This window comes from Hyla sarda, chromosome 13 (genome assembly GCF_029499605.1).
Source record: "Hyla sarda isolate aHylSar1 chromosome 13, aHylSar1.hap1, whole genome shotgun sequence".
NCBI lineage: Eukaryota > Metazoa > Chordata > Amphibia > Anura > Hylidae > Hyla > Hyla sarda.
This window is the reverse complement of record NC_079201.1, coordinates 9,593,732-9,607,442: the sequence shown is the minus strand read 5'-3', so window position 1 is coordinate 9,607,442 and position 13,711 is coordinate 9,593,732. Positions and strand designations below refer to the sequence as shown.

Sequence of the window (13,711 nt, the reverse complement as noted above, 5' to 3'; positions counted from 1 at the left end):
CTTTTGTAGGGGTTTTGATTAATCTTCTCCCCCATTATGTTGTCATTTTTATTTATTTTTTTTATTAATTTTATTTATTTTCCTCCCGTCAAAGTCGAAGAAAAAGCCAGAACCTCAGCGTGGTTCTATATTGGAGAACGATCCTCACCCTGGAAATGCTGGAAAAGAAGGAAAATGAAGCCAACAGAAAAAACTCCATGTAGGTCCGATGTTTCGTGTTTCTCTATTGATTCCCAGCTAACATCTGGTCGCAGCGTTACAGCGAGCAATGAAATCCCAGCCATGCACACCTACACCTTCCTTTATTATTTATTACAGTAGAATGTGTAGTACAGGGCTTGACTATCTTAAAGGGGTATTCCAGGAAAAAACGTTTATTTATTATATTAACTGGCTCCAGAAAGCTAAACAGATTTGTTAATTACTTCTTTAAAAAAAAAATCTTAATCCTTCCAATAATTATCAGCTGCTGAAGTTGAGTTTTTGTTTTCTGTCTGGCCATAGTGCTCTCTGCTGACATCTCTGCTGGTCTCGGGAACTGCACAGAGTAGAAGAGGTTTGCTAAGGGGATTTGCTTCTACTCTGGACAGTTCCAGAGACAGGTGTCATCAGAGAGCACTTAGACAGAAAAGAACAACTCAACTTCTGCAGCTCATAAGTACTGGAAGGATTACGTTTTTTTAATAGAAGTCATTTACAAATCTATTTAACTTTCTGGAGCCAGTTGATAGAAGTATTTTTTTTTTCCTGGATAACCCCTTTAAGAATCTAGGAGCCGTGTAACGTGGCATCACACAACAGGAGGGTATGTGATGCTCTGGTCAGTTATTAGTCTCCCTTTCATCTGTGTTGGGCTGGGTTCACACTACGGTTTGTCATTACGGTTCCCGTATATGGCTGGGAGGAGGGGGCGGGGCTTAATCGCGGCACCCGCACTCAGCCGTATTCGGGAACTGTAGTTAATGTATGTCTATGAGCCGACCGGAGTGAACCGCAGCCTCCGGTCGGCTGCTTTTTCGGCCGTATGCGGTTTCCCGACTGCAGGCAAAAAACGTGATCGACCACGTTTCTGCCTGTGGTCGGGAAACCGCATACGGCCGAAAAAGCAGCCAACCGGAGGCTACGGTTCACTCCGGTCGGCTCATAGAAATACATTAACTACGGTTCCCGAATACGGCTGAGTGCGGGCGCCGCGATTAAGCCCCGCCCACCCCTCCTCCCAGCTGTATACGGGAACCGTAATGACAAACCGTAGTGTGAACCCAGCCTTAATCATTACTGTCCCCTCCCTTGTGTATCAGGTCGGCTACATTCACATCACATTTATGGCGTAGGATTGCTGTATCAGTTCCCCCCCCGCCCCCTCTTAGGATCTATTCACACGTACAGTATTCTGCGCAGATTTGATGCGCAGGATTTCAAGCTGTGTTCAGTTTACATTGAAATCTGCAGCAGAAAATCCTGCACATCAATTCTGCACAGAATACTGTATGAGTGAATAGACCCTAAAGGGGAAACAGAAAACTGACCCCACCGAATGTATTGAGTGCAATGTTGTAAAAACTGTAAGTGGTTTTCATAACCTTGATAAAGATCCCAAAACCGGACAATCCCCTATTCAAAACCATAGTAGACCAAGATTTTGCGCATGGGGGGAAAAACGTTCAAGATCAAAACCGTACACAACCGGATACATCTAGTTGTGTACAGTTTTGTATAGGATGTCAATTAATAAATTTTTTCATACAGTTGCATACGGTACATTGAAACCTGTATACAGCAACCGTATGTATTAAAAGAGAAAATAATAAAATTAATATAAGTGATGTGAATGCCCCCTTACCTCCCACCCTGTATGTCCGTTTTTTAATGTCCCTTCATCTCAGTCATAAGTGTCTCAATTAACCTGTTTTACTTCCACCTCTGTTCCCATTCTGATCCCATGTTTTGCTGTATTTGTTGTGAGTCGGTGCAGGTGTGTCATGTGACTGCCCCAGCCAATCTAGTTTTGCCATGATGCTCCGTAACAAACTGTTATGAACACTGGAGCCGAGAGCTCGTGATGTGATAGCCCCGCCCCCTCAATGCAAGTCTATGGGAGGGGGCGTGATGGCTGTCACATCCTTTCCCATAGACTTGCATTGAGGGGATGGGGCTATCTCGTCACGCGCTCTCGGCTCCAGTGTTCATAAGTTTGTTCCAAACGCTGAGCAGCGGAGTAACACTTTAATATCAAGGCCACTGGTTGGCTGTGGAGCGCTGACTGCAGGCAAAATGAGAGATCAGAACAAGAATGGAGGGGGAGGTAAGTACAGATTGTGGACAGGGCTGACCAAAGCCTGAAATACTTAGTCCTGCAGCTTTGTGATTTCTTCTCTTCAGGTAGAGGACTAGACCAAATACAATATGTTGTGCACCGCCATCTATGTGTGTCAATTCATGTATTTACATTTATTTTTTATTTTATAGAAATGGATATCACAAGCATCCAAAAAATGGCAAAATCAATGGTAAAGTGAGACCGGAGCCATCTTCTCCAGACAGCAGATGTGAACAGGATCCTATGACGTTTTGCAGTGAAGGGGAAGCTCTTTTTCAAGCCCTGGAAAAAGACCGTAAGTAATGTCACTGATCCCTGTGTTAGCAGCCGGAGGAGATGTGTGCTGGGGGGGGGGTGTGCGGACATATCATTGATTTTATAACCATTTAGGAGCATATTCCTGATCAGATCCACTTACAGTCCTCGTATATATGGTAGAAGTTTTGTTATATGCCCGAGGTGCCACACACAAAAAACATGTTTCCACAGAAAAGCTGAGTATTAGCCCATGAGTGGGACCTGCAGTGACCCGGCATTTATCACTTACCTGGGGGTGATAAGTGTCTATCTTGGTATGACCCCTTTAAGGGTACAGCCATCTGTGCCTTAAAGGGAAACTGACCGGCTGTTCACCCGCTCTAAGCCTAATACACTGGGTTGTAGGGAGGTTGAACAGAAGTAAAATGAGGTGCACGCGTTTTAGACGTTATGGTCCTCGATTCCAGTATAGCTAAAGCTCTTCTGTGTGCAATGGAGGCGGGAGCCAGCTTCCCTGCCTCCTCGATCTTCTGCGCAATGTCCGCCATTCGTATGAATATTCAGTGTTCCTGAAGCCAGAGCCTGCGCTGTATATTTCATGCTAAAATGAAAGGGGCCATTACAAAGTGGAACTGGTCCCACAAAAACAAACCCCTCCTAAGGTCATGTTCACACGTCGGAATGCGAGACTCCGCATTGGAATCTGGAACAGAGATTCATCTGCTCCAGAGGATTCACTGGGATTCTGCTGCACTGTGCACACGGCGGTATTTCCGCGCCAGATGTTTCTGTTCCGTCGTGTGAACGTAGCCTAATTGCCGCCATGTGAACAGATAGCCCTACTATAACATAAGCCGTATATGTGCATCATCTAATTGAGTTCTGTGTTCTTCCATAACAGCCAAGAACCTTGAAGCCATCTCAATATTTGTACAGAAATATAAAAACATGTTGATACCCTGGAAGAACAGCGACTGTTGCCTGCGGTTGTGTGACCTCAGCGGCACCGACTACATGGGTCAGGATTACATGCAAGAAGCCTGGGAAGAGTTACATCTCCCCAAAACAACAAGGATGCAGGTGTTTGGCACGCTAGAATACACTCAGGACGTACTTCTTAGTGTGCCGTGTGTTATACTTGTGGGAGAGGATGGGTGTATCTACGCCTACAGGGATGAAGAGCTGCACCTCATAGCAAACAGCTTAAAGGAATTTGTACAAAATGGCAACAGGAAAGTTTATAAGTCTTATTGTTATCCTGAATCCAAAGAAAAGGTACGATGTGATTCTGGTGTATCTATTTCCCTTTACACTTTTCCTAAAATGTTGTCATTGTCACTCGGGAAAAGAACATATATAAAAAGCTTTGATCGGGTCTGGGGCTCTGTGCTGAGACCTTCACCGATCAGTAGAACATTGCTCTTCACTCCTCAGCTTGTAGGGATCTTTGCTCCTACAGTGACCCTCCCCGACCAACGATCATTTCAACATACGATGGCCTCTCAGAGGCAGCATCAACATACGATGCTTTTGTATGTCGGGGCCATCGCATAAACGGCTATCCGGCAGTGCAGACTGCTTCAGTTGCCACCGGATAGCCGTTTACGGTGCCCCGTGTGCTCCGGTGATGTCACTTACCTGTCCTCGGGGCTCCGGCGCGTCCTCTTCGGGATCCCCTGCATCGTCGGCGCTCTCCATCATCCTCACGTCGCTGCGCACGCCGTCCCGTCATCCAATAGGAGCGGCGTGCGTAGCAACGTGATGGCGGCGACAGAGAGCGAGGATGCCGGGGAAGCAGAGGCCTTGCCGGAGCGTCGGGGTCACCTCAGGGACGCGGCGACAGCAATGGACGGCGACATCCAGGGCAGCGGTGACGGTCCGGAGCAGCGGGGACAGGTGAGTACAACTTCATCTACCAGTGGTCTTCAACCTGCGGATCTCCAGATGTTGCAAAACTACAACTCCCAGCATGCCCGGACAGCCGTTGGCTGTCCGGGCATGCTGGGTGTTGTAGTTTTGCAACATCTGGAGGTCCGCAGGTTGTAGACCACTGTCCTATACTTTACATTGCACGGATCCCTCAACATGCTATGGTTTCAACAAACAATGGTCCATTTGGAACTAATTACCATCGTATGTTGAGGGACCACTGTATATATAAGTCTCTATAGCGCTATGAGTCGGGGAATGAACAGCAATGCTGCTCACCAATCGGAGAGGGTTTTGCCACTGAGACCCAAACTGAACAAAACTTTGCACATGTCCCTGTGACACTTTATGTTCTGGTCTTAAATGATGATCACCGCTTATTTTTATGGCATGAGATGCTACCTTAATATAATTCTTGACAACTACCTTGTCCCCTGACGCTGCATCTCTTGTTGCAGACTGCACGTTGCTGTATGACAGTGTTTTACACCCAGGGTGCCTCCAGCTGTTGCAAAACTACAATTCCCAGGGGCATGCAGTTTGCAACTGCTGCAGGCACACTGGGTGGGAAACACTGCTTTCGAAGCTGCAGATATTCATGAAAACAGATCGAACTTCTTTCCAAAAAACACCCCCACACTTGTCCTCAGATTGTGTGGGGTATTACAGGTTGGCTCCATTCATTTCAGTGGTATTAAATCCTCTTTCTAGTACTTGATAACCCTCTTTAAGACTCTCAAGGCGGTTTTGCATTTAAATTTGTTATATTTATTTTTACTTGCAGGAAATTGAATCTCCACAAGATGAGGAAATACTGAAAATCAGACAAGAAACAAAAGATTTTGTAAACAAAAGTACAGAACAATTTGGTGATTTCTTGGATTTCCTTTCCTTGTGATTTGCAATCAAAGCCGTGTCACTTAAAGGAGAAGTGCGGTGCACAATAGTATCTTTCATATTCTTTAAAGGAAAACTGTCACATGTTCACCCCCGCACTAACCACAGGTACTGACAGTGCGGGGGACGCCGATTCATATGATACCTACCTTGCCCGGATCCGTTCGTCTGTAATCTTATGCTTTCAATATATGCAAATGTGGCTGTAACTGGCACAGGGGGGGGGGGGGGGGTGGGTGTTTCAGGAGCCTAGTGGCACTGTGGCATCAGCGCCGCCCGCTTATTAATATTCATCCCCCTCCCCCCCCCCCCCCCCGCTCCTAATTTGTCTTCACTGCGCATGTCAGGAAGCTGTCTGGGAGTTGTAGTCTTGGCACTACAACTCCCCGGATGCCCAGATAGCATAGGCTGTCAAGGCATGCTGGAAAGCAAATAGCTGTCTGTCTGGGCTTTCTGGGAGTTGTAGTTTTAGAACTGCTGGAGGGAGCACTGCAACTACCAGCATGCCCGGACAGCCTTATGCTGTCAAGACAAGCTGGGAGTTGTAGTGTAGCAACAACCGGAGACCCTCCTGTTAGACAAAGTTGTTTTGTAGGGAAAGGTTTGTGTTTTACTATTTTCCGGTGTTGTTACTTCTTCCTCCGCACTCAGGCACCTACACTGTGGATTTTAGCTAGTAAGCCGTGTGTTTACATAGCTAGAATGTGCTGCAGCGTGCTCTTCTATTGGACAGGGAAGAACCGCAAGGAAAGGTGTGGTGGGGGGGCACTTTATTATAAGGTCAGCAGCTTACAGGAAGCAGGGAGTCATGGGAAATGTAGTCTCTATTACATGGCGGCTATTACCGGAGAACGGCTGGACCAATTTGGACAAATGAGGTATCATTGGAAAGGGCCATCAAATGAGGTATTGTTTTTTTTTTTTTTTTTAAAGTACCAGCGCTGCATATCTCCTTTAAGTCTATGCAGCTCGCAATCTTGTATGTTCCTTGCACGTTTAATGCAGCTCTTAGGCTCGTTTCATTGTTTTGCATCCTGTTAAGTGTCCTGCAGAACTTCCGTGGTGGAGAATTCTGCTGCGGAAATTCCAGACTCTGGACACGACAAAAGAATAAAACATATATGTGATCCTAGAAGTGTTCTAATGCAGGATTAAGAATAAAACATATATGTGATCCTAGAAGTGTTCTAATGCAGGATTAAGAATAAAACATATATGTGATCCTAGAAGTGTTCTAATGCAGGATTAAGAATAAAACATATATGTGATCCTAGAAGTGTTCTAATGCAGGATTAAGAATAAAACATATATGTGATCCTAGAAGTGTTCTAATGCAGGATTAAGAATAAAACATATATGTGATCCTAGAAGTGTTCTAATGCAGGATTAAGAATAAACATATATGTGATCCTAGAAGTGTTCTAATGCAGGATTAAGAATAAACATATATGTGATCCTAGAAGTGTTCTAACGCAGGATTAAGAATAAACATATATGTGATCCTAGAAGTGTTCTAATGCAGGATTAAGAATAAAACATGTGATCCTAGAAGTGTTCTAATGCAGGATTACACAGCAATAAGCATCTCCTGGGTAAGTGTATCACAATTCTGTCTGCTCCCGGCAGTGTATATCTGTCCTGCTATAAAATATAAGAAGAACCTTTGTAACAAGACAGATATACACCACCGGGAGATGACAGTGGGTTCAATGAGCAGATCGTTCTGTGCGAGGCGCTTATCTCATTGGTGTTAATGATTGACAGCTCTACGTGTATACACAGTACGGAGAAGCGCCAATCTTTGTGCCATCTACATTGCAAAAAAATCGCTAGCGCAGTGTTTTCCAACAAGTGGGTCTCCAGCTGTTGCAAAACTACAATTCCCAGCATGCCCGGACAGCCTTCGGCTGTCCGGGCATGCTGGGAGTTGTAGTTCTGCAACACTATCTGGGAAAACACTTACATGGCGTCAAGCTGTTATAAAACTACAACTCCCAGCATACCCAAACTGCCCTTGGATCTGACCGATCTGCCGTGAACCTATGTTCTGCCTTGCCACGGAGATGTGCCATCCAATTCATTCTCATGTAGGAAATGACAGCCTCACCGGGCGTCACAAAATTTCCTAATTTATTAGATTTTTTTTTATTTTATTATTTCAGCTTCCAGAAATGTTGCTTACAGTTCATGGTGCAGTGTTTTTTTTTTTTAATCTGTTTGAGAGGTTCTTTAAGGGGGAAAATAAACTTCCCTAGTAGCAGCACTTATCCTCTCACCAGAGCGGTAGATGTTTACTAGATCCACATGACTTTGGGTCCTTTTTTTTTTTTTTTGTAATGTTAAAGGGGTATGTCCCCAATTCAATGGTCTATGCAGTGGGCTCCATACTGTGGCCCTCCAGATAGTTGCTGAACTATAACTCCCAGCAGTGACAGACTAAAACATATCTGGGAGGTGTCGTTTTTCAACAGCTGGAGGGCCATCGTGTGTAAACCACTGGAAGAGGGGTCTGCCTGTCCGACCACATGTGCGGCCAGCGCTCTATTCAGCGCTTTAAGAATCCTAAAATTACTGGAATGGCCCCTTTACAGCATAAATCCTGCCTTAATGTAAGAGAACACATACTCTATGATGTGCAGTTTCTCCATTAATATTACCGTTTGCTACATGTACTAGGAACTGTGCCCAGACCTTAGGACTATTGGAGATGCCTGGGCCCTACAGTTGCCAGCACAAGCCTTTGCCAGGATTTCGTATGTGTCCCGTAGGGGGAAGGTATTCTCTTTTTTTTTTTTTAGAGCAGGCGCAGAGAGGAAACTAGATAAACCAGGTGAGAACTTATGTAACTTACGAAAAGCACTTTACAAAAGGGACGTTCCCCTAGCTTAGCCCTATAGATAGACATGCTCAATGGATATTGCGGCCTCTGTCCTCTTCATTGTCGTACTCTCTAAGTGCGGAGATACAAAGAGATGTATCGACGTGAAAAATGTTATCGGGCGGTAGACGTCCCTAGGGGAATTATTACATTTATCGTCCACACAAAGTAATGAGAAGAGCTGGCAATGTATGACGGACAGCAACTCCTATTGGTAAACAAATGCCCCTGACACTGAATAGATCAGCCAAATAGAAAATCTTTATTATACATCTAACAACTAAAATAGCTTAAAAAGGAATACATCTAGATACACAAAACAGCACCAGTACATACAAAGTATAGGTAGATAGTAAAATATAATATTAGAAAGATACACAGGTCACAACTAGCAGCAGTAAGGCTGGGTTCACACTACGTTTTTGCCATACTGTTTTCAATCCGTTTTTCTAAAGAAAACCGTATGGCAAAAAAAAAACGGATGTTACAGTATGGGAAAAAGTAAACCGCATGCGTTTTTAAACAGTATACTATTTTTAAAAGTGCATACAGTTCCGTCAGTTTTTATAGAAAAAAAAACCCATACATGTGCGTTTCCCATTGACGTCCATGTTAAAAAAAAAAAAAAAACTTATGCGGTTGCAGTACGATTTTTAAACCGGAGTCAAAACCGTGGTTGACCACAATTTTGTCTCCGGTTTAAAAACCGTACTGCAACCGTATACTTTTTTTTTTTAACATGGACGTCAATGGGAAACGCACATGTATACGGTTCCATACGGGAAAAACGTATACGTTTTTACTTTGCACATGCGCATTTGCATCCTAAAGTCCCCACCCAAGACCCCTCCCATTAAAAATGGACAATTTTCAAAAACGTATGTTTTTTTTTTTTTTTTTCTATAAAAACTGACGGAACTGTATGCTGTTTAAAAACGCATACGGCTTACTTTTTTCCATACGGTTTTCTTTAGAAAAACAAATTGAAAACAGTATGGCAAAAACGTGATGTGAACCCAGCCTAATACTGGATAAAGTACCAGAAATACATGTAAGAAGTACAATACAGATAAAGCATGGACCTGGTAAAGAAGTGCAAACAAGATAGATGTAAACAAGCCAAATCCTACCTAACCCCCAACGATCGTTTCGCGGAATGACTCCACTTCCTCAGGGGGCACCCCCTGAGGAAGCGGAGTCATTCCGCGAAACGATTTGGCACTGTATTTTTGCTTGTTTACATCTTGCTTTATCTGTATTGTATTTCTGGTACTTTATCCAGACTTACTGCTGCTAGTTGTGACCTGTGTATCTTTCTAATATTATATTTTACTATCTACCTATACTTTGTATGTACTGGTGCTGTTTTGTGTATCTAGATATATTACTAGATATAAATATTTTCTATTTGGCTGATCTATTCAGTGTCAGGGGCATTTGTTTACCAATAGGAGTTGCTAGCTATATATGCACCTTATTCTATCGGTGATATTATAATGTATGACGGACGTAGCCTGTACGTCCAGTGATGGCATAAATTCCGGTTATCCCCGGAGTTACCCAGACACATCTGTATATGTATCTAGTATCCATTTGTATAGTCAATTACAATAGAGCCCTCTAATGTTACATTGCTGCTGTCAATAGCATTTGGGGGGGGAGGTTGGAAGAGCAGGATTGTTCTTTATTTCCCTCCTAATAATAAAATATTACAATATCCTTACTGAAGCTTTAAGAGGTACTGCAGCCCAAATTAACTTAACCTTTATCCACAGGATAGGGGATAAGCACCTGATCGGGGGGGGGGGGGGGAGGGGGGGGTGGGTCCAAGTGCTTGGACCACTCGGTGAGGAGTGAGTATAGTCTATTGCTAGACGGCTCAAACTCCATTCATTTCTATGAGAGCGCCGATGATGCCCACGATCAGCTACAGGATAGGGGAGAAGTTAAAGGGGTACTCCGCTGTTCACCTTTTGAAACAAACTGTTCCGAAAGCTGGAGTCGGGAGCTCGTGACGTCATAGCCCCGCCCTCTCAATGCAAGTCTATGGGAGGGGGCGTGACTGCCGTCACGCCCCCTCCCATAGACTTGCATTGAGAGGGCGGGGCTATGACGTCACGAGCTCCCGACTCCAGCGTTGGGAACAGAGTACCCCTTTAATGTTGGCTGCTGTACCCCTTTAGGAATGTATCGGTAGTATGATGGTGAATAAGTGTGTTGGATGACTTTGATTCTGTGTTATTATTTGTACATGTATCTAAACTATACATAAATTGATTGATTTTATAATTTGTGAGCTTATAAACCAGTGGTCTCCTAACTGCAGCCGTCCAGATGTGGCAAAACCACCACATCCAGCACCCGCACAGCCAACGGCTGATGACCGCATTGTGAAGACCACTGTCCTAGAGGGGTGCGTGTGAATATAAGAGAGGGGCGGCTTCTGCTGCTCACTCCGGACCTCCCCATCACAACTAGTGCAAGGGTTAACCCAACACTGGCTGCTGGGGTCCTGTGGACGGGGGGGGGATACGTTTCAGTTGCTGTATACCCTATAGGCTGGCCGTGAACACGAGCTGGGCCAGTAAACTTCCACAGGACCGTCACTTCTCTGAGAAAAACAAACGATTGGAAAAGCTCACAATTGTATATAACATATATATATATATATAACTTTTTATATGACTTGTGTTTTATATAATACATAGAAATATATATGGGGCTCTTCTTCTTGAGTTGATTTTTTGTTTCAAGAATGTACAGAATCAGTTTTGGATTAACGGCACAAAAGTAATCGGACTGTATTAACAAAATAAAAATGTATATTTTTATACGAACTGTGAAATTGCTTATTAAACTATGGAACCAGATATTTTTTATTTTATTTATTTATTTTTTCTATACTTGCATATGTACAGCATTTTACACTCTCCTTTAGAGATGAGCGAATTTACAGTAAATTCGATTCGTCACGAACTTCTCGGCTCGGCAGTTGATGACATTTCCTGCATAAATGAGTTCAGCTTTCAGGTGCTCCCGTGGGCTGGAAAAGGTGGATACAGTCCTAGGAATGTATCCACCTTTTCCAGAGCACCGGAAAGCTGAACTAATTTATGCAGGATAAGTCATCAACTGCCGAGCCGAGAAGTTCGTGATGAATCAAATTTACTGTAAGTTTGCTCATCTCTACTCTCCTTGACACAAGAATCTGATGAGCGAATTTACAGTAAATTCGATTCGTCACGAACTTCTCGGCTCGGCAGTTGATGACTTATCCTGCATAAATTAGTTCAGCTTTCAGGTGCTCCCGTGGGCTGGAAAAGGTGGATACAGTCCTAGGAGACTCTTTCCTAGGAATGTATCCACCTTTTCCAGAGCACCGGAAAGCTGAACTAATTTATGCAGGATAAGTCATCAACTGCCGAGCCGAGAAGTTCGTGATGAATCAAATTTACTGTAAGTTTGCTCATCTCTACTCTCCTTGACACAAGAATCTGAAGCTTTTTGCCTATCTCTGTCCGTAAGGATGAAACCATGTGACCAATTTAATGGTATTTCTATTATAGTGTTACAGCAGTTTTCTCATCCATCGATGTGTTTTGGTCGCTGTCTTTGCTTTAAATTCAACAGTCCATTTGATTTGCAGCCGTGGAACAATATACAAACCTGTGAAAAATGGAGGAACGCTGGAATGTAAATATCTGTCTGGGAAATACAACTGGGATCTAGATGTTGGCGTGCCGGTAGGTCCATCTTATTGGCTTAGTAAGCGTCACTGTTGGTAGAAGGAATAAGACGAATGACAACCATTTTGTTCTAAAATAAGATTCTCTACAGCAAGAGAAAGCTGCAGTAATGAACAACCTCTGCTGCTGGGAAGAGACGTCTCGTGGAAAGATTGGGGAGGATCGGCTTAAATAAGAGCTTGTTCACATACGTACAGTGTCCGTCTCGGTTTCCCTTCAGCCAACTAGTAAAAGTGCCGGAGGGGAACTGATGCCAAAACCTTAAGTTATCGACTGTTGTTCCTGGCATGTCACGGGTAATGTTGGACCAGTGCAGGTGACGGCTAGTAGAACTTCCGCAGCGTATTTTACCTGATCCATTTTGTGCTTCCAGCTGTTGCGCCCCCCCCCCCCCCCCCCCGCGCCTCGCTCCAGCCCTGGCCTGCTCGCAGCAGTAATCCGCCGCTACAAGCTGCCACACAGAGGGCCTGCGAGTCGGTGAGTGCACTCTTATAGTGGAGCAGCCGCGATGTCTGAGTACACTGCACGGCAATATCAGTGTCTGTGCCTGAATTTGCATCAGAATTGATAAAACCCGACAAACGCTGCATTTTACTAAGAAAACCCAAAAAAGGGGCGTGTTCCAGATTTTTTTTTTTTTATTTATTTTTTTTTTAACAAGAACCCAACATATTTACTAAGGTTTCCACAGAAAATGTGGTGGATTATTTCAGCCGAGGAAAGCATGTGTGTCAGAGCATGTGTTAAAAAAAAGCAAATTGTAGGAAAACCTTAGCAAATACTGTGGGGGGAAAAAAAATTGTAGGGAATTAACCCCTTCCTGCTATGGGATGTATGGATACGTCCCAGCATCTGACGCGTTCGCGCAATGGGACGTATGCATACGTCCTAGCGATCTCTTGCACTCCCGCGGGCAGCGCAGGAGATGGGCAGCGGGACCCGGCTGTCAATCACACCTGGAGTCCCACCGCAGCTGCCTGATCACAGCATCTATGGTGTTGACAGGGGGAGCGCTCTTCCCCCTGTTCACCTGCTGCGACATTGTGCTACGATCGCGGGTTGCCATGGCAGCAGGAGGTCAGATCATGACCTCCTGTCTGCCTGCTACGGAAGCCTGTGAGATCCAGCCAGAGGCTGTACAGTGTGCAGGTGATCGGGTCATACTGTGCTGCAGTACATATGTATTACTGAATAGTTATAACCTGGAACAAATAAAATTAAAAAGTTCTTCAATAACAGTATGAAGTAGTAAAAAAAAAAAAAAAAAGTGCCCTTTCGCAATAAAATCCCTGTATGATCACCAAAAAAGATCAAAAACACAATTCATACACATAATAGGTATTGCTATGTCCGTAATGGCGTGTGCTATAAAACTATAATGTAAATTATCCCACACACTTGAAGCCCTTTAAAAATACAAATAACAATAAAAAAAGATCAAAAGGTAGCACGTATCGCAAAAATTATAAGTACAGCTTATCCGGCAAAAAATAAGCCCTTACTCAATGGCGTCGGACGAAAAATAAAAAAGTTATGGCTGTTGGAAAAAGAAGGGCAGAAAAAGAACTTTGCTCAGAAAAGTAAAAAGAACATAGAAAGCTATATAAAAGGGGTATCGCCGTAATCATACTGACCCACAGAATGAATATAACATCACTTTTACCGCACAGTGTACACCATAAG

The 13,711-nt window shown here is 44.0% G+C and overlaps 2 protein-coding genes across 6 annotated transcripts in view; both read left to right on the top strand.

Annotated features, from left to right (window-relative positions):
* Window positions 1-8,588, top strand: part of LOC130297562 (uncharacterized) — a 9,921-nt gene extending 1,333 nt beyond the window's left edge. The window contains exons 2-6 of one of the 4 annotated variants that reach the window (XM_056550148.1): window positions 95-199; window positions 2,470-2,615; window positions 3,480-3,853; window positions 5,292-5,361; window positions 8,081-8,246. In XM_056550148.1, coding sequence (XP_056406123.1) covers window positions 95-199; window positions 2,470-2,615; window positions 3,480-3,853; window positions 5,292-5,361; window positions 8,081-8,100 — 715 coding nt within the window. In that variant the 3' untranslated portion in view covers window positions 8,101-8,246. Of the gene's footprint in view, window positions 1-94; window positions 200-2,469; window positions 2,616-3,479; window positions 3,854-5,291; window positions 7,674-8,080 lie in introns of those variants that run through there. The other 3 variants (XM_056550147.1, XM_056550145.1, XM_056550146.1) reach the window with 3 other exon arrangements.
* Window positions 8,195-13,711, top strand: part of LOC130297561 (uncharacterized) — a 50,564-nt gene continuing 45,047 nt past the window's right edge. For both annotated transcript variants that reach the window (XR_008849586.1, XM_056550144.1), the window contains exons 1-2: window positions 8,195-8,234; window positions 11,929-12,025. The gene's annotated coding sequence lies outside the window, so the exon portion shown is untranslated. The remainder of the gene's footprint in view (window positions 8,235-11,928; window positions 12,026-13,711) is intronic.